Source organism: Bactrocera latifrons, unplaced genomic scaffold (assembly GCF_001853355.1).
Source record: "Bactrocera latifrons isolate USDA-ARS-PBARC rearing strain unplaced genomic scaffold, ASM185335v1 scaffold_3, whole genome shotgun sequence".
Lineage (NCBI taxonomy): Eukaryota > Metazoa > Arthropoda > Insecta > Diptera > Tephritidae > Bactrocera > Bactrocera latifrons.
The window spans coordinates 2,995,150-3,016,287 of NW_017536629.1; the positions used below are offsets into that span (position 1 = coordinate 2,995,150).

A 21,138-nucleotide genomic window follows, 5' to 3' on the forward strand; every position below is an offset into this window, starting at 1 on the left:
CAACTCGCCTTTTTTGTATGAGAATTAATTTAATTCGACTTTTCAACATAATATATAATAATAATTTGAATAATATTTTTTCATAACATTCAGTCCAAAAACGTCTCCTGGCGATGATCATCTTAATAGATGAAGGATCCAATTTCAGCGGTTAGTGGATAGTGATAGGGCGAGAATAATCGAAGGATATGGAACCATTTAATTTTTAGTAAAGTTGAAAAATAAATTTTTTTTAACGGTTAAGTCTGGATCGATTCCGACCACTTTTGGAAGATTGTTGTCACCTCAGACATAAAGTCTGGGTTTATCTATTTTTATAAATTACCTAAACTTACTTTCAAATTCCTTTACATTTTTTTTATTTTAATAAATAATCTAAATCTGTTTGAACAATTTTCATTCAAATTTCTCCTAAATGTATATTTTCAGCAAATAACACACAAACACACCTTAAAGTTTGTACACTGCTATGTATATTCCATGGACAGGTAGTTTACTCATCTTCTCTGCACTGTCTATTCGTAACATCTGCCATTTAGTGGAGTCTTCAATTACACGCTCACAATTTGAACCGCCTCAGAGGTTAGGCTGCAATAGCGAAAAGTAAATAAATAAATAAATAAAATGACCATTTAACACCAAATCGCAATTAAGCTGTTTACAACACGTACAATTTAAGATTTATGAGCCTCACTCGAGGCGAATTTTGTATATTTTTTTTAACCCAAACCCAATGGCTCTCGGTTGAGCAATGTTTTTTTTTTTTTTTATTTTTGACTTGGGTAATTTTAGACTATTTATGTTTTTAAGAAGCAAATATTGCATGTATGTACATATGAATGCTTCCCACATGACTTTGTGCATTGGATACAAAAGAAGATAATGTAAAAAGCTAGCTTAAAGCGTTTGTTTTACTTAACTAATGGGAGAAAATTAAGTTCTTCTTTTATCGATTAAAAAAAAACTATATATATATAATAATTTTATAAATATTACTATTTTGTAAAATCTTTTATTTTTAACTGTTATTCTTAATTGATAAGGTGCTTATACTCATTATATACTTATACTAATTCTACATATAAAATCATCTTCTGTTACAAAGTGGCAGAGTAAAATTCTTTCTAACGCTTATGCGGTAATCTGGTCTAAGATTTTGAAAAAATCAATTTTTTTTTTTTGCATATTTTGAAAGTTTGACTTTCAGAAATATGACCTTGGACTTGACCTTCAAAATTCAAAATTAGACTTATTTTCGGAGATACAGCCGATTTTGTGGCGTCCGTTTCCACTAGAATTATCTCCTAAACTTTAAACGCGTTTTCTCGAAACTACTTTATAATTATGTATCCCTTTATCTGTTAAGTTATTTTCATTTAATTTAGGTTTTTTTTTGAAGTTGTACTAGTTTAGGGGTGTATACTGTTATAATTGCTGGTTGGTCTTCTAATTCTAATTATGCGTTATTGTTGAAATGGTTGACATAATATCTCAAGTTCAACTGATCCGATTCCTTTGAAATTTGGTAAATATCTTCTTTATACAATGCTTTAACGTATCTGATGGATTTTCAAAAATTTTGATTTGAAGTATCTTTAAAAAATTCGAAAAGGTCGAAAAATCGGGTAAAATTTTTTTTTTCAAGTCGACGCCATTTTGTTATTTTTTAATTTTTTATTTTTTGAAAATGATCACCCCGATAACGACATCCTTACTAATGAAGAATATTCTTGGTTTTTGTGTTTTAGATCTCTACAAGGGTTGAAATCACGTCAACCAGGACGCACCGTTTTTTTTTTGAAGCCACCACTCCACCGGCCCGTATCTCGACGCATTTTGGTTTTTTCTTGCAATATTTATATTATTAAAATTATTAAATAGAGCATCACTCTAAATACATTTTAAAATAATATTAAATTTCAATTCATTATTCAATATAATTGCCATTGATGGCGATTAACTGTATAAAGCGCCCTTCACACTTTTCCTTGTCATTTTCATAGTACGATTTGTCCTTTGCTTCAAAATAGTCGACTCAGTCCCAGCGACTACCGCTTCATAGTCACTAAATTCATTTTCGTCGAACCTTTCCTTTAGGTCTGCCAACAAAAAAATTCTGTACACGGAATAGCCAAATTTTCAGATTGATATCAAAATCGAGAACCTAGAACATATTTCACAAGGGCATAAGAAAGATTAAGAAATGTTGTTCGAATCTAGTAAAACAATTTATCGATTAGGTATATACCATTATATATGAACTATTCGATAATGAGTGTACTGAATTTTATAGCACAAGAGTATTTGTAGACGGCTTAATTCTTCAACTAAATTTTCTTATTCCAAATTTTCCTTTGCTTTTCTGCCTTTATTAACTTAGGAGACTATTTGGCATAAATATAAGACCAATCGTCATAAGAACACTTATTAAAGTTCCTAAATTAATTCAGTTTGCTAACCCAATCAGAATTAAGGGGAATCTGTACTAAATTACGAGAATAAACGAGAATTATTCATCAGTTTTTATTTTGTCTCCTTCAAAGTAATCCCACCAGATGCAATACACTTATGCCAACGATTTTCCAATCCTCGAAACACTTTTCATAAGCAATTTTTGGGATGACCTTCGGCTCCTTCAACGAATTTCGATTCGATTGACTGAAAACGGGTTCCACAGAGAGGCAACTTCAGTTTTGGGAACAAGTAAAAATCACACGGAGCCATATTTTTGCGCCAAATAGAACTCCTTATTGACCGCCTATCTCTTCGAAACAAGTTCATGATGCACCAAGCCACGAATAAAAAACAAAACAATGAGCATCACCTTTATTTTTGAGCGGCCATGGCGTAGTTTTTTGGTTGCAGCGATTGGTTCCAATGATTGTTGATTTGTTTGCATATTAAACAAACAATTATATTTCCATATCTCATCGTCCAAAGAGACCTGTTTACGGTACTCTGTACAAAAAATTCAGCTTTATGGGTACGAGTCGAGCAAGAACCCGTTTCAAGCCCTAAATATCCGCCAAAATCATTGGAATGGACTCGCGAGAGATGTCGACACCACATCCTTAACTTTTTTCATCAGTTAACTAAGTCGAAAGTCGTAAAAAACGAGGCATGTCTTCAACGTTCTCTCGACCGTTTTTCAAGAAAACTGAATCAACGTAAGCCTTTTCTAATATTCGCAACGATTTCACACACGAAATTCGGTTATAAATACAGAATTTGAGACAAATTCTTTGTTCGATATTTTTATCATTTGTAAAATCGAAACGCACTACTGCACCGACTTAAACAGGTGCTGTAGGCAAACTGGTTGACAGATCGCGCTCATAGTTGGTATAGTAATTTAAAATAGTTCCAACAACTTAGCAAAATACATTTTTTTTTAAATATATTTTACTAGGGGATTTTAATTACAATTTCCGGTTATTTTTTTTATCGCAATATATATATGTATAGTATATGAAAAATGAGTAAATAATTCAGCAAAACTGCATATCATCTCTACCATAATTAAATTACATTTCTTTGTGGATTTACAACCAGTTTAGATGCGGAAACACTCTTTTGCCCAAAACAATTCTTACAACAACTAATTATTGCCTAAAACTTCTAATCTTTGTATCAAACATTCGTCACAACTTGTTGTAAATCGCTGCTAAAATTTTTTTTCGGAACAAAAACTTGTAACCAAAACATATAACTACATATGTATGTATATAAACAAGAATTATATTTCCTACCACTTCTCATACTTTATGTTCTTTAAATACCAGCCACAGTATTTTACATAAATAGCGGAAGTTATGCTTATGGCATAAATACGTTTCAAAGTTCTAAACACCAATACATATCAATAGCCGTTGTTCTGGTTAATCTTTTGCATGCGATACTTGATGTATTGGCTTCGGTATGTGGGCTAGTGGTCTCAACTGAAGATTAATTTCTGAAACAGCATGATAATCAAGAATTAAATACATAAAACGTGTAATAGGAGATAATTAACTTGGGTCATAGCCAATGACCCTTCGGAAGTATTTTTATTACCAATAACTGGTTTGAGTATTTATTGAGTAAACAAACTGTAATTATATAGAATTAAGTCAGAACTGAATTAAGAACAACTGTACATAATAACAGTTACACAATAATACTACACCTGAGATGAAATAGATTTATTATTAATTAATTTATGCAAAAAGTAAGGAAGGTCTAAGTTTACGTGACATCTGTCGCCTTTTTATCACATTTACAGTTAAATAGTTACACCTATTTAGTATGGATGAGATGGTATAATTCATTGACCCGTTTCAACTCTACTCTTTACTAGCGAATTTCTAGCGAATTTTAGTATGTGAAAGATTAAACCTTTTCTAAGTTTTGAAGGTTTATATTAGTACATATATAAAAGAAGGTCCAGTATCGAGTCAATCTTATGCATGTAAAAATATCACTGGGCACATTTTTATCAAGAAAATATCATATACCATTTATTAAAGAATCAGGCTAGCCAATATTTGCATTGCAAGGTCATCATAAGCACAAATCAAAAGCCCAGGGTTTCTCATTTTCGGTATCTGAAATCTTGAAAACTTATTCTCCAATTCCAACCATTTTCAGGCAAGTGATGTTGTATTTAAGGCCATGATTTGTGCAAACTTTTATTCCGATATTTTCATTGATGCTTTATTTGGTATATCTTGACAAGTTATATAAAATGTGATAGAATCAAGATAATTTATAAATAATACCACTAAGCGTGGTCATCTAGAATTACATAGCTTATTAACATATGGTGCAGGATTATCGCCTACAACCTTTCAGAAGTAATTGGAAGAATTTTAGTAATCATTAAATGATTTGCAGATTAATCTAGATACTTAAATTACATAGATTAATAACTACACTCATTATTAGGCATTAAGTATGGGTAAATAATGAAATTAAAAGTTTACTTTTTTATATTAATATTTAGTCATATCTAACACTATTCTAGATAAGGTTTTTTTATATTTATAACTTTTTCTGAATAGGCTTCAATAACTGTTTTTAATTATGTCACGATTATGGTGTCATTTTTTTCAATCCTTCCCCTGAGTTTTCATCTTGTTAAGGGGCTATATCCACTTGTAAATTTCAAAATTCTATATGCCTAAATCCATCCGATAAATATTTTTTGAAAATATAGGTGTATTTGTAAGAATTTTCTAAATCGATCTATTTGAAATTGCACACAATCATCTTAAATATATATTTTCAGGATAATCGATGAAATACTATTTTTGATAATTATTTTTACTATTTTCAACGATTTTTCCTTTTTCCTGCTGATACTCAGGAGATTCCAAAATTTTTCAAAACGAAAATACAGATTGTCGCAGGTTCAGTGAGGTGTCTGAAGGCATGCTCTCCTAAGCGTTTAAGTCTTGACCACCCAATACGCGAGACAGTCAAGAAGGAAGAGTTGCGTTGTTTCCATCTCGTCTTCATCCATACAGCATCTGCACATAGCCTGTGGTAAGATTCCCAGCCCTACATGTTGGGCGCCAATATGGCAATGGCCTGTTAAAAACCGCTAAGAGGGACAGGCTATCCTTACAGAGGGCAAAGAGTTCACTAAATACTAATGTGCCTTTCATTGCTAGCTCATCAGCTTTACAATTTCGTGCGATACCGCTATGGCTCGCACCTATTCCAGTTTTATCACAAAGAATGTCTTTGGTGATGCCATTGATAGCTCAGTTAGGCACTCCTTGACCAACCCTGATCGCACTGTTCAAGGCTAATATCGCCGGCCTGCTATCTGAGTGGATGATCACTTCTCTGAAAGAGGCTGCACTCCGGAGCAAATCTTATTGGCTGCAACATCGGCATGAAAAAAAATAGTCAAGAAGTGTAAAGCTAGAGTTGATCTTTTGACCATGGCTCCCCTACAGCCGTATAAGGCAATCGATGCCTTTTTCTGACTAACAAATGAATATAGCTGCTTAAAGCTTTTGGATATTTAATATATCTATTTAAGCATTGAGGTTAAGGTTTTCATAACATTTGGGAGTACATATAAATTGATTCATTATCTTGCAGTAGCTGATTTTCCTCTCAACATAACGAACTATAAAAAATTATTTAAAATTTACCAAAAGCTCACAAGAGAAACATTTCAAAACCATTAAGAGTCTACCTTCAAGCGAAAAATTGTTTTCTTATTTTTACTTTTTTACGTTAAATTTCTTGCCTTTCGGATGACGCAATTTTTTTGTCATAACATTTTCTTCCACTTTTTTGTCGAAAATATTCTTTCCTCAGTTCAGGTCCAATTAACATGGTATCTAAAAGCACTAAATTTGCTTAACCGGTTATTCCCTCCGGTAGCTGTGTTTTTGTAACTGTGTAACTGTAACAATGATTAATAATCACAGCTTTTAGTAAGTGTAAAGTCAGAAATAATTAATTCTATCCCAAACCATACTGTTAAAAGTTCCGTATTTTGCTATCTATGAAATAAATAATATAGTCAGGTATTTACTTCTTGAGTCAAACAGGCCTATTCGACATCGTAATCGCTGTTTAATGGCATTCAAAGAAAAAAGTACGAAAAGTTGGTGAAGGTCAGCGCCGATCTATGCCGTCAAAACTCTAAATTTTGTGAAATATTATTATATGAAATAGTATATATGCTCTTAATACTCTCAAAAAGTCTCATTAACCAGAACCAAAACTGGACGTCATCATAACCCAAAAATTGCTTAATTTCTTTCTCATTAAAATCTATTTATTGAATAGCTATTACTTAATACTTGCAATCATAGCCGGTTTAACTAGATTCCAAAACAAAATATAAAGAATTAAATGTTCTTTAAATATTACTTAATTACTTGAACAATTAACCGAAACGGATTTTTTCTGCCAAGACACGCTTAATTTCTTTCATACGGCCTATTGTAAACATCAAGAACCATAACCTGTTTCCAACGTTTGGATTTATTAGCATATCTTATGCCTCCCATCACTCAATCAGCATTTGGCACGTGACTCACTAACTCGAACGAGGTTTCTTGACCCTTTTTTGTACATCAATATTATACATATCTATGAATTTGTTATGATTTTTTTGTGTGTTTTATTGACCTTGATCACAGCGAAGTCGGAAATCAAAATACAGCCAAGTCTAGCCCAACTGGATTCTGATCTTCGATTATTGCTGGTTCGACCTCACATTTTTTGCGTGTAAATACAGACAATAGTCGATATGTATATACATACATATGTATTTATGGCTCACGTATCGGAAGTATATATACATGTAAATTTTGTGCGCGAAATCGCGAGCAAGGCAACAACACAAACACACACACACACACATGGACCACTTTGAGGGTTCGTGGAGTTGTCTTGCTTTCTGCTCTCTACTACAGTCTTCATTGACTAAAGTTCAGGAAATATTCAGATATGCAAAATTTGTGTTTATACATACATATATACATACAAACCGTTAAATCAGTTAGTTTTCGTCCATTAAACGTGTCTTTTCTCACTGACACCAATAAACGGTTTGATCCAAATTAATATGCCGGCTCTTTATTAAATGTAAATATAAACAATGGCCCTCGCTGATAATCGCCTATACGCTTTAGTCATTTCGGAAATCGATCGGCAGCAAACATATCATTATCATTTTATGCTTTATTAAATTTCAACCTTATCCAACAGCGGGGTCCGCAAGCGCTTTGCCGAATTTGAGGGTATGGTGAAGAACCTTCATTGTAGTTACATTGACATTGACTTTGACCGAAAATTCAAAAACCGAAAAATCATGAAACGCAACCACAACAGCAAAAACAAAATTTATCAACAACAACAATACAAAACGGATTTACAACCATTGAGCCGTAACCGCTCTTAGCCAACGAGTGTCTGCAGACGACAATGTTTAATAAATTATTCACTTATGCATGCTCACACACACGCATACACATTTAAAACGTACAAATGCATATAGCCACATACACATATGTACTTACATATACTTGGTGGCATTAAAACAGTGCGCGAATTTTGGTTGTATGTTGAAGTGGGTATGTTAATTTGTTTGCATTCATGGGTGAAATTTTTGTTGTTGCTTTTCTTGTTGTTTTTGTATTTGAAATTGCTCCACTGCTAGCCACTTGACAAGTTGCTGTTCGTCCGTCCGCTTGCAGTTTGGCTAGCAGCTCGCCTAAAACGCGCTTCTCGCCGAAATAAATTCGAAAACAAAAACAAAAAACATTAAATAAAAAGCAGCGATAATTCAATGCTCAGGCAACAACAATTGCGCTTAGCAATGGCAACGAATGCAGAAAGCAAAACAAAATGCAACTTCTTGTAAAACCATAAATTTACATAATTTACAGTTGTATGTACATAAATACTGTTGTGTTTGTAAGTATGTGTCATGTGTTGTTGAGTAGCCGGTAGCCGCTTTGGGGAAGCCGCATGGCGATCAGCTGTGAACATTAATTTGGGGTGAAAAAAAGTTACGAAATTTGTTGATCAAAAATACCGTTAAATATTTTACCAAAAGTTATTTCAAATAACGAATCACTTTCCGAATATTAACCGTAAAATTAAGGTTCCCTTTAATAATAAATTCTTTAAATATCTGATCAACTACTGCTACAAACTACCCTCAACCCAAAACACTTGAAGGTTTGTTTATCACATGATTTAAAGCAACCAAATGGAAGAAAAATTATATAATTTAGACTGTTTGGGAGCAATTCTTAACCAACGATCACATAATACGAAACCTTTTGATCCTAAAGAGAGCTGTCAAATAACACAGCTTTAGTTTTTATAACATTTTGTTGGGTATTTTAAAAATAACTTTTGGGCACTTTGAAATTTGGTATTATGTCTAGATCATCATTTCTAGAGTATGCCCGGCAAAGTAATACAGCTGAGTAATCTGGCGTTGAGCAATACCAAAAGCTCCGTCGGGATCGGGAAGGGCCATTTCGAGCCGTTCGATGTCAAACGAGGTTTCAGACAAGGCGATTCTCTATCGTGCAGTTTATTCAATCCGCTCCTGGAGAAAATAGTTCGAGCTACAGTTCTGAATGGATAAGTTACAATCTTCTAACTCTAAGAGTGTAGATACCATTGGCCATAACAACCGCGCCGTTAGTTCTGCTTTCTCTAGGTTTAAGGAAGAAGCGAAGCAAATGGGTCTGGTAGTGAACGAAAGCAAATAAACAGACGTCGCACTCGCGACTTGGTAACAACATTAGCCACAAAATGCAACGCAGAATGACTCTTGCCAACAGGTGCTACTTCGGTCTGAGTACGCCATGATGAAGTAAAGTTCTCTCCCGACGGACAAAGGCGAAACACTACAAAGCAAACTCGTCATTATTTCCGTCCCACTATATGGTGCAGAGGTTATTTCCAGTGTAGAATTAACAAAAATTACGCATATTAAGAATTTTTTACAATAATCTTTAAGGTCAGCTTAATATGCTCTGTTCAAGTTATACAAATGTTATACAAAGTAAGAAGAAAAGTCGGATCAAACCGCTCGAAGAAATGAAAATATTTCTACTGAACACTCTCTCGGTTATCCCCGCTATTCTTTTATTGTATAAGAATCGCTACAATTCATTAGCAACCAATGACGTCAGAGCTCAGTCCACATTTTCTAATTATTATAATTATATATATTAACATTTTTCATTTCCAAAACTTTCCAAACAAAGCTTGTTTATTGTTTATATTGAATTGTATACATATTTAAAAAATTATGCCAAAAACAACTTGGATCGAAAAAAAGCGTCTTAAAGCGCTTCTTAATTTATAGAATTATTGCGTAACATTGCACAGTGCGACAAATGGTTATATTTTATTCCATTGTCGAGCGTTAAAACCAGTTTCAAAATATAATGAAATTTATCAAAATATGCAAAAATATATAACTAAATTTATTAAACGTAAGTCAAGCACTTTCACCTTGGCCAATCTTTGCACACTAAATACACTATGCTGCATTTTTATTTTTTATTTTCAAAGCAAAGAAAGTTAGCATATTTCTAAATGATCTAAATCTAAATGATTTATATTTGGAAAATATACTTATAAGTCAGGATGTGAGAGTAGAGATATAAAACGAGAATAAAGAGCCAAATATATCATCAACACAGTCTCGTACCGTTAGTTATTTTAGTGAGCCTTTGACAGTAAAATACGTTAATTAATGACGTCATGAACAAGTCGGTCTGACATATGGAAGGACTTGCCGGGTTTTAATTCGAGATCTTAAATTGAAGCGTACAAAATAGAACTTATGCAAGAACTGAAGCCATTCGACCTTTCAAGGGACAACACTTCGCACTATGGACTCTTGTAAAGTGCCAAGAAGATCACATTTCGATGAGGCCCCTTTCTTGCTCATTGTGTACGTAAACAAGCGAAATTGCCGCATTTGGAACGAAAAACAAAAAGGTGGGGTTTATGGGCCAGCGGAATAGCTTTAAAGATTCTGGGCATTTTACTGTGTATTTTGGACAGTGTTATTTTCGATCAAGTTCATTAAGCGTACCGAAACAAAATATTCAATAAAAAGTTCAAAAGTAACAAAGAAAATATCCCCGACGCAACAAAACTCAACAAAAACACTATAATAATTTCAAGCGTCACTGGGTCAAAAACACAACGGTTGAATAGCGTAAACTGTTAGAGAGGCAAAATAGCAAAAATAAAAACGTATAATTGAAACAGTAAAAATAGTAAATTTCATAGGAAAACTTTGAGCATGATCAAAGTTTAGATCAAAGAACGACATTGACCGTCTTCAAGAGATACCTTCAGAAATGCAAAATTATAGATTGCATATTTTCGATCAATCTTAATACCATAAAGTGCCGAAGACACGGTAGTTCGTAAACGAAAATGAAAAAGATACCAACATGTTGCTGTTGTTGTAGAAGCGATGATATCACAAGGCGAGGTATGTGTTCTTCAACCAGTTGCGAATATCTCAGCGTTATTGTTCATAAGATGTTCGTTGCTTTTTTAATTTTAACTGCTTGTTGTTGCTGATCTTCACTTCCTCGTTGCTTAGTTCCGAATTGATAATCAAATTAACTATTTTGATGTGTTTGCTTGTCAAGTTTTGCATCTATTTTGCTGTGTGATGTACGGTTCGGTAACGTCAAAGGATGCGGTAATCGAATAGATTAGCTTGTAGACCGTGAGTTATAGAGTGGTTTTACCATTAACCAATATTATATTAATAGCGAATCCCAGTCCGCTATACTTTTAATCGGTAGTTTCTTGAAAATTGTAGCATTAAACTATGTTCAGACAGTTTAGCTTAGGTTATGTGACTGATCGCAAGAGAGAATCGAAGTTTGACTGATTACGACCAGTTCTTTATGAAGCTAAGAAAAAATCGCCACTAATTAGATTTTATGTGTCGTTGAGCACCTCGTATTTTCTTGTGTGAAGTAAGTGTCTTTCAAGCCGCTTCTGCGACTGCCTTCCGGTAAATTTCTAACACTATTACCCGCACAGTTAGGGAAAGTCAAACATTGCTGAGTACGAAACGCTCGCTAATTCTCTTGGGATATACTTTTGGGCAAAAATATGTTGCATTGTTACGCATTTCTTAACCAGCCTCGATTGCATGGTCAAGGACAATATTATCGGTCCACTTTTGAAGTGAAAGATCGATTTCCTACAGGTGGGCAGAGAGATAAGGAACTCCAAAATTGATATTGATATATAGTAGCAGTAGACACTCCCACCAACCAACCTTCGCCAAAAACTTTAACTGTCCGTAAAGGAACAGCGGTCTACCTCAAATTTCTCAGGATTAAGGTCGCCAACGAATCCTGAGTAGGCGGGAAATAACCGTGCCGTGCCCTTACTCACGTTTCACAGAAAATGAGGTGTTTGAGGTTTCATTCATCCCCAAATCTCGTTGTTGTGTAGTGGTTAGAAACGATTTAGATTTCTTTTGCAATTCAGAGTTTCTAACGTAGGATCTAACAGTAGTGCAGGTAAAGAACAAGGAAAGTTCTGACTTCATCCTTGTATCGGCCTATCTTCCTTCGGCCTACTCTTAATGTCAGTTCACAGGATCATACTGGACCGCCGATTTTTATCTCTGGAAAAAAAAAGAACTGTTATGTCTTTAGGGAAATTCTAGGGCTAAATATAAGCCAGTTCAAAATGGATGTTTATTACTGCGCCCGTCCACTAAAGGTGACCACCGGGAAACAAACCTGTTCATGGTGGTCTAATATAGTCTCAATGCTCAGGCAGTCATTTCATTATCTTTCTAACAAAGCCAGCACATAACAACCTATAGAGGTTCCAGATGCATAAGACTTTTTGTTTGGTATGACCAAATTCCACCAATGGTCGCATATAGGCCAGATCGCTCGGATTGGACGGTTGCAAGAAAATTATTCACTACAGGCTTAATCAAGTAGGCACTAGTCACCTTTTCGTACTATAAGTCACCAGATGGGACGGCATCTTGCCAACACTTTTGCAACAAGGTGTGCAAGATTTCTTGCGCTGGTCGGTGTTGGACCAGGAGGAAGGACTACTTGCTGACCAAATCGTCAGGCCAATATATCTCATTTCCTTCTTGCTAAAACGGATCGAAAAGAAAAACGGGCTACCCACAGGTTGGAGTTCTATCCTAGTTCAACCTAATCTATGGACCCTAGTAGTAGAAGCATACCATGCTGCTCATGAAAGCAGAGTGTTTGGCAAAGGGAAGTTAATTTCGTTTCAACAAATGTAAGTCTTAGGGGAAGACGCACCCCTGGCCCCCTGGCCCAACACTATCCAGTGGTACACTGACGGTACGAAACCTGAAGGCATTGGAGCAATCATTGGAGGACCTCATACCAATAGAATGTTTTTCAACGCAACTATCGCAACCAGCATATTGCTATACTCAGCGATAGTCAAGTGGCACAACTTATGAAGTCATATCGCTATTAGCCTGCAGCGCAGTCTCCAGGCTGATGAGTCCAGAACCAAGCTTTGCGAAGGGGTCCCACACTATGAAGGAGTTGTTTCGCATGGAGAGAAAGGGAAGTTGGGTTATTGGGAGTTTATAACCTAGCAAGGTTTAGAAATATGATCAACCTCCCCAAAGACAACCAATGTATTAAGTAAAAACATAAAAAAATATTTCAACAATGTCACAAAAAATCTTCCTCGTACAATTATGATTACAATTCAGCAATTATGTTCTAAAATTTATTTAATTAAGAAATCTTTCTAATTTTACGCGCAGTTTCTCGTTTCAGATCGTCTGTCTGCGCGAGCCGAATCGTTTCCATTTGATTGTGTATGGAATATATTGCATATGCATTGCTTCTTCTGCTTTTTTTGCAAAGTATGTACATATGTATGTCTTTTATAATCAGAGGTGAGCAACTTTTTTATTTAATCATAATCTAAATATTTGTTTAAATTTAACATTTTCATACGCTTACATACATATGTACATACACATTTCATTGCTTCTTTCGTTTTCGTCTGTCAATTATATAAATGCAAGTATATAACAGCTTTAAGCAATATCCTCTTGTTGCTGCTAATGAGATGCAAAGAACTTGAATAATTCATTGCATAACACACGACAGTAGTATTTTGAATTCGGCAACCACCCAGCAGGAAATTTACTGGATTGCGCTCCATTGTCATTTGAGTATAATTTACGCGACTCTGTTTTGAGCTGAAATTTGTGCTAACGTCAGGATTGCAATAATGCATTAAATAAATAATTAAATTAAAGTCAAAAATTTTCATTCTAATTTTATTAAAAAAAATTGTTTTAGAGTCCGTATTCTACAATTTTAAACTCATAAATTCTGGTTAACGTGAAATTTGGCAAAATATGTGTATTTACATTTTTTTTCTCAAAATGAAAACCTTGACAATTATTCTTTAATTATTAAAAAAAAATATCCAAATTTAAACATTAATAATAAATACATACTTTCTTTATTTTTATTTATTTATTATTATTGTTATTTAAATATTTTATTAAAGCTAAATAAAAGATATCAAAAGTTAATTTATAAAAGCAGTACCATTTATTGCCCGCTACTGTCATTCAGAAACTCTCCAAGCAGTGGCGAGCTCACCCAATCAGCTGTATACTGTTTACTTGCATTTTTAATGTATAAATCTAGGTTTGTGAAATGAATTTTATTGCTATATACAAAAAAAAATACATTAGCAAAGTTGGTGTCGCCATATTAATATAAGGTTTAGCAAAGACAAAACGAAATTAGGTGAATGTCAGTGAATTGACGATAAAAACAAAAAAATGTAATGACTTTTGAAGGTAAACGTCTTAAAGCGAGGGAAAATGTACGCTCAAACTGGAGATAATCGGAGGAAGAGAAAGGTTGTAGCAGAAAAAGATATTCCCCCCTATAATGTCCAAGAACTCTACCAATTAAACATTTTTAACCGAATACAAATCCAAGTAGCATCGATTAAAAAATTTCAAATTAATATTACATATGTACATAAATGCATCAAAACAAGATGCTCGCAAAATACTTCCATTGTCACTTTATTAAAACTGAACTTAAACTTATATGGATGTGTTACATGATTAATTAAGTTTTCCATTTTCCATAATTTGCAAAATTTTATCAAGTTTTTCGTTTTGCTCTGACAGCAGCGTGTTTAAATGTGTAGTAATCTTACGCTCTAATTGTTCAAACCTATTATCTATGTGAGTCTTTAATGCAGCTTCGAGCTCCGATGAATGTGTCTCTCGGTTGGCCAATGCCTGTTTCATGTGTTCTAAAAGTGTTGAGTTAGATTGAACGTTTCCCATACTTTGCATTTGCTTGGCTGTTTGCATAAATAACATGCACTTCTCAGCGTTTGGTGATATTTTCTGTCCCGTGTTCAGCATCTTCTGAACATTTTCCATATTAATTTCTGTTCCCGTCGTTATGCCATTGGGATTGGGTGCCATTTGTATTAAAATACCAAATATACAGATATCGTCCGTTGGTGTAAGCAACTGGGTGCATGTTATAAAATCATAATTAGATAATGCTTTATAATTAGGTATCACTATTTACCTTAAGTAACACCTCAGTAATTCCTGATTTCTGCACTTCAATATCATAACGGTATGAGAATACTTCACCGTCGTCATTATCATCCTCATCGTCCGCAGTTTCTCCGTACAAAGTCTCTGCGTATTCTTTAAGTGGTCCCAGAAAGAGTTCTAGTTTTGGAGTTGTACACACTAAAGATAAGGAGTCAATTTTATAAAAGGGCCGTTTCAAACAAACCAGAAGTTCGCATGCATCATTGGATTCCCCTTTCTTAAGGAGAACTGCATTTTCATCTCTTATAATTTCATCCAAAGAAGGTCTGCAAAATATTGTCAAGCAAATATATTCAAGAAATCAAAAAAAAATGTTTACCTTATGAAAATGTCTTCATGCGTTGTTCTAGTTTGTAGGGTTTGTGATAGTTCACAACCTCCAACCCTTTTCCAATTACTTTCCGCCAGAGCAGTTATTGATGATTCCATTGCATAGTCCTTTGTTCGCGACTTTTTCACCAAACTGGTAGCTGGCTTCCACTTTGTTTTGTTGTGTATACAAAATTAAAAAAAAATGGAAGCAAAGTGTTGCCAAGCTTTACATTATATATATACGAATTGTTGAGATGGTCGAAATTGCCAAATTCTAGTTTATAAACATTGTCAGAAGTAGGAACAAAATTAATGAACTATATACTGCTTACATTATTTTGAAAGTTATAAAATTGAAGAAAAAATTAATTTTCAATATAATAGTTTTTGGCTTCAAATTTATATTTACTTTAAAATTAACTACATCTTGCAACCACAAATTTGTTTGTTACGAGTCAGCTGACGCGCTGAATTAATTTGGCATTAGTTTCGCAATATGGCATTACGGCTATCTACCGTATTTGGTAAATTTCGAATAACTTTCAGGAGGCAATTTAGCACGGCCGTTGGTTTCTCCTATGCTTATAAGCCATGGAATCGCAACTATCCCACACAAACGCCAACAAATGTGCGTCAATCACATGAACCAAGTAAAAAGCGTGGAAAGTATAAAATTGTGATGGTTCGTCATGGAGAATCTGAATGGAATAAAAGCAATCAGTTTTGCGGTTGGTATGATAGCGCGCTTAGTGAAAAGGGATTAGATGAGGCAAAAGCAGCAGCAAAAGCTTTAAAGAATGCGGGCTATAAATTTGACTACGCTCATACCTCTCTACTTTGTAGAGCTATCATCACACTGGACATAATATTGAAAGAAATTGGACAAACGGATATACCCATTTGTAAAACATGGCGTCTAAATGAGCGTCATTATGGTAATCTCATTGGGTTAAATAAAGCCGAAACGGCTGCAAAATATGGTGAAAAGCAAGTTCAAATATGGCGCAGAAGCTTTGCTACGCCTCCTCCGCCCATGGAAAAGGATCATCCGTACTACAATAACATTGTTAACGATGAACGTTATAGAGATGGTCCTAAAAGAGAGGAGTTTCCCATGTTTGAATCACTGAAACTCACTATAGAGCGAACGCTACCCTATTGGAATGAAGTAATAGTACCGCAAATAAAAGAAGGCAAACTGATTATTATTTCGGCTCATGGAAATAGTCTGCGAGGAATAGTTAAGCATTTAGATAGTAAGTATTTGCAAAATCGTGACTACAAGCAAACACTAATTAACTGTATATATAGATCTATCCGAAGATCAAATAATGGCACTGAATTTACCCACTGGTATACCGTTTATTTATGAATTGGATGAGTGCATGAGACCAGTTGTTTCCATGAAATTTTTAGGCGATGAAGAAACTGTACGAAAAGCAATGGAAGCTGTTGCTGCGCAAGGAAAAGCCAAGTAGATTCGACGCTATCAAAATTATATGCAATATGTAATACAGATTAACTGAAGAAAATTATAAAGTTTGTCCAAGTCTAAATCAAATGAAAAAAAACGTAAAATTGACACTTATTCTAGGATCGCATTATAAGTAATTATAAAATATAATCTGTATTCGGCAAAAGTACTATGTCATCTTTTCATCTTGTGAAATGCATCTCTTCAAATTCCCACTTGCTGAATAGCTGAATATCGGCTTTTTACTGTCATTTTCTACAAATGACCTTGTGGCTGTCATTTATAGGTCAAATAAAATTTTCCTTTCAGGAATTCGTATCCATTGGTGTTATCTAAAGCTGTATACATCAAGTTTGTCAGATACGGTTGAACGTATATTTTAAATAAAAATGTCTGGAAAATATAGAATTGTTATGGTCCGCCATGGTGAATCTGAGTGGAACCAGAAGAATCAATTCTGCGGTTGGTTTGATTCAGCTTTAAGTGATAAAGGAAAATCTGAAGCACAAGCTGCAGGAAAAGCCATAAAAGATGCTGGCTTGAAATTTGATGTTGCACACACATCGGTTTTAAATCGTGCTATTATCACTTTGGAAACTATTCTGAACGAAAGCGGTCAATCTGGTATTCCAGTTAATAAGTCGTGGCGTTTAAATGAACGTCACTACGGTGGTCTTACCGGCTTGAACAAGGCTGAAACTGCCGCCAAATACGGTGAGGAGCAAGTCAAAATCTGGCGCCGCAGCTTTGATACTCCACCACCACCAATGGAACCCGATCATCCTTACTATGATGTCATCGTTAAGGATCCCCGCTATGCTAATGGCCCATCTCAAGAAGAATTCCCCAAATTCGAATCCCTTAAATTGACTATTCAACGCACACTGCCCTACTGGAATGATGTTATCATACCACAATTGAAGGAAGGCAAGCAAATTATTATCGCTGCTCATGGTAACAGTCTGCGTGGTATTGTTAAGCATTTGGATAGTAAGTTAAATAACCTGGAAAGATTAAAGGCATGAAACTTATTTATACATTTTTTTTTTGTAGATCTTTCTGAGGATCAGATTATGGCATTGAATTTGCCCACTGGCATTCCATTCGTTTACGAATTGGATGAGAACTTCAAACCCGTTGTTTCCATGAAATTCCTTGGTGACGAAGAAACTGTACGAAAAGCAATTGAGGCTGTTGCAGCTCAAGGCAAAGCCAAGTAAAGTAATATAAACATACATAAGACATTAATCTGTTGGGGATTATAAAAAATACGGACATCCATAATTGCACATGGCAATACAACGGCTATTAGAAATAGTAGAAACTCCGTAAGAATGCAAATATTATTGTTGTTGTGGAGAATTCATATTTAAATTTATGAAACTTTAATAAATTATTGTTAAAAATTAGCTATTGTGTTTCATAAGGACCCAAAATATTTTTACTATTAAAATTTAAACAAATAAATGTTCCTTTTAGATTATTGTTTATTTCGTTACAATCCAACTTTGTTGAACCACGTTATTTCTAGTTAGGCGTTTAATTAATGTTGTGCTGTTGATTTATTTTTTCTTGTGTTTCTTACCATCTTTTGCCAATTCTAATCCTAATATGCATTTTGGTGGTACCTTGTATGTTTCGGTCAATAAGTTATAAACAAATCGCACTTGATTGCCTTGAATCTGCAGTTGTTCGGCTTTTTGATGCGGCAATTTGACAATTGTGGTACTAGCCGCCGCACCTTGCTTACACAGTTTAATAAACTCTGGAACGATAATGCCATAGCACTCCACGTTGCTGATCAGCGTTACCTTCTTGTTACCAGAACGAGTTGCAAGCGACATTTGTATGAGCGGCTTGTTAGAAGCTACATTCTTGAGCTCACACATTTGATAGCTGTATTCCATTTTGCTGGTGATGGCACTGCAAATTTGACTGACGGTTGCAGTCTTACTGTTACATAGTTTTTCAAGCGTTTCGTCTAACTGTATAGTACCATCTGTCGCATCAGCTTTAGGCAGATTATGCTTGCTGATATATTCACGTATAATCTTTTTAATTTGTGCGGTTGGGACACCTTCGCCGCGCTTAAAATTCATTTTAGCAAAGAAAGGCGCTGTTTCGTCCGAAACAATATAAGTTTCTGTCAACTCTGAACGAAATAGAGGCTGATCTTGTTGTTCGCCATCTGCGGCTTGTTTTGGAGGTTTGAAATCGGTTATAAAATTAATCACTTCTGGATGATCAAGGTCTATGGATGTAATTTTATCCACGCCCTTTGACTCTTCACGTACAACAATAAAGCCTTGATCGATCATTTCGTTGAGGAAATTCGAAAGTTTCTTGTATTTGGTTTTCTTCAAGTCAATTGGCTGAGGAGCCTCAGGCACAACATATAAACGATAGAAATTGCTGGTCAAAAGTGGCAACTGCAAATTTTTTCCATGATTTTTCAGTGCTGCTAAGAAAGCATTTTTCAGTATCATTTCAGGAGTTGTTTCGCTACCCGCTTTAGATTCTTCAACGACAACGTTTTCACCATTCTCTATGGATATATTCTTATTAGTTTCTATGTCTATTTCACTTGAAGATATTTCCAATCTTTCTACGTCCGGTAATGTTGGCTCGCGATTAATTGTATCAGTCATTTGTGTACTGGCTACAATATCCGCCAACGTTAGCTTAACATTTTCATCCTTTTTCTGTTTATCCTGCTTAGTACCCAGTTCTGGAAAATCGTCTTTCGTTAATGGCGCCGCTTTTTTTAATGGTACCTGTTGTATTAAGGTAGGCTCATGACCCCACAATTTATCACCGAATATATGCAACATCTTCACGGCTACACCCTGACGACCGCACATGTACAAATCATCTGAAGATCTGGGTAAATAACCCACTGCTACAGCAGACTCATTGGAAACCAAATTAACTGCTATCAACTGTCCTTGCCTATAGCGCCCATACATATTCATACCGGTACCTTTGGGCACTACACCGGGCAACATTAGCTCAGCACCATTGGTCAGTTTCGGCAGTACTTCACGGTGTGTGGTGAAATAGGGCAGCAATGACGGCACTAGCCACAAAGCATACAAGGTAGGTGCCAACTCGCCTGACTCCAGTTCGAAGAACATGGGCAACTTGTCCACACAGAAAACGTTCGTTTGTGTTCCGCCATGCGTTGTCAGTTTCAGCTGCGTTACGGCGCTCTTTGCTGGTATCACTAAACTGAGTTGCTCGGCCGTTGCATCGGGAAATGCCTTTTCTACTCGTTGTCGCAAACGTTTTGATTCAGATCCTTTTAATGGAGCATTACTCCGTAATTTATATGGTTTAAGAAACATCTCCTACACAATCAACAAATACCTGATGAGTTACGATAACAGTAGGTATGTATCGATATCGTGAACTAAGAATTTCTATCGATTTATCTGGTTTTAGTTGTTATTATTAAAACCAGATTTTTGTTAATAGTGAACTTAAAATCAACTTTTATATACGTACATTTATTTTTAAAAGTATTGCGGTTTTTTATTTTCCTATTATTACTATATTTGTCTTTGATAATATTGTGAAATAGCAGAAGTACTTCATTGTACACACATTTATGTTTGGTTATGTTGACATCACGAAGACCCTATTTCATGAGCGCCTTGCAGCGTTGCAAAAAATTTCGAAATCACATAAATTTTTGCCATTTTTGTTTTAAATTAAAAGTTGAATAATCAAAATTCAAATATTTGCAAATATGTTGTATGTATTTGAAATACTCGTATCGGTGGTTACATTCGGGTATCACCATTTTGTTATGTGTAACTGTTTTCAATTTTTTATTCGTTGAATCCTACAGTGGTGGTCATATATGAGAACTATATTCTGTTTATCTGGTTATTAACATGAAATGCTATGCGAATTTCTGAATTAAAAACAAAATTTTTATTAAAGTTGTGAATTTTTAATCCCAACATCGGAAATTAAAATTGAAACTTTAAATTTTAATCCAAGACAATTAGACTTTCAAGTTGTAATTCCAACATCATTTTAATTCAACATACTATTAATAATTGAAAATAATATATTTTTAACTTAATGGTAAGATTTTTTTTTCAAATCGGTTTTTAGGATATTTTGGGATAAAAAAAGTTTTTTCGATGCGGTATTTGGGATTAAATTTTATTCCTTTTATCTATCTGGTATTTGGAACTAAAAT

The 21,138-nt window shown here is 34.6% G+C and overlaps 4 protein-coding genes across 5 annotated transcripts; 2 read left to right on the top strand and 2 right to left on the bottom strand.

Moving 5' to 3' along the window:
- Positions 1-14,159: 14,159 nt before the first annotated feature.
- LOC108970450 (phosphoglycerate mutase 1-like) lies at positions 14,160-17,161 on the top strand. 2 transcript variants are annotated; one of them, XM_018935849.1, is made up of 3 exons: positions 14,160-14,198; positions 16,001-16,710; positions 16,766-17,161. In XM_018935849.1, the coding sequence occupies exons 1-3, from the start codon at positions 14,185-14,187 to the stop codon at positions 16,930-16,932; spliced, it is 891 nt and encodes a 296-aa protein (XP_018791394.1). In that variant the 5' UTR covers positions 14,160-14,184; the 3' UTR covers positions 16,933-17,161. The 2 variants fall into 2 exon arrangements, with proteins under 2 accessions (XP_018791394.1, XP_018791393.1); XM_018935848.1 differs by lacking the exon at positions 14,160-14,198 and having other exon boundaries at positions 15,828-16,710.
- On the bottom strand, positions 14,529-15,653 carry LOC108970451. The gene is made up of 3 exons (XM_018935850.1): positions 15,462-15,653; positions 15,111-15,408; positions 14,529-15,049 (listed from the first exon to the last, which is right to left on the bottom strand). The coding sequence occupies exons 1-3, from the start codon at positions 15,569-15,571 to the stop codon at positions 14,630-14,632; spliced, it is 828 nt and encodes a 275-aa protein (XP_018791395.1). The 5' UTR covers positions 15,572-15,653; the 3' UTR covers positions 14,529-14,629.
- Positions 17,162-17,212: 51 nt separating the features above from the next.
- On the top strand, positions 17,213-18,337 carry LOC108970452 (phosphoglycerate mutase 2-like). The gene is made up of 2 exons (XM_018935851.1): positions 17,213-17,918; positions 17,982-18,337. The coding sequence occupies exons 1-2, from the start codon at positions 17,318-17,320 to the stop codon at positions 18,146-18,148; spliced, it is 768 nt and encodes a 255-aa protein (XP_018791396.1). The 5' UTR covers positions 17,213-17,317; the 3' UTR covers positions 18,149-18,337.
- A 60-nt stretch (positions 18,338-18,397) lies between these two features.
- On the bottom strand, positions 18,398-20,365 carry LOC108970449 (eukaryotic translation initiation factor 2D). Its single transcript, XM_018935847.1, has one exon. It carries the CDS (start codon positions 20,270-20,272, stop codon positions 18,491-18,493), a length of 1,782 nt encoding a protein of 593 aa, XP_018791392.1. The 5' UTR covers positions 20,273-20,365; the 3' UTR covers positions 18,398-18,490.
- Positions 20,366-21,138: the final 773 nt, after the last annotated feature.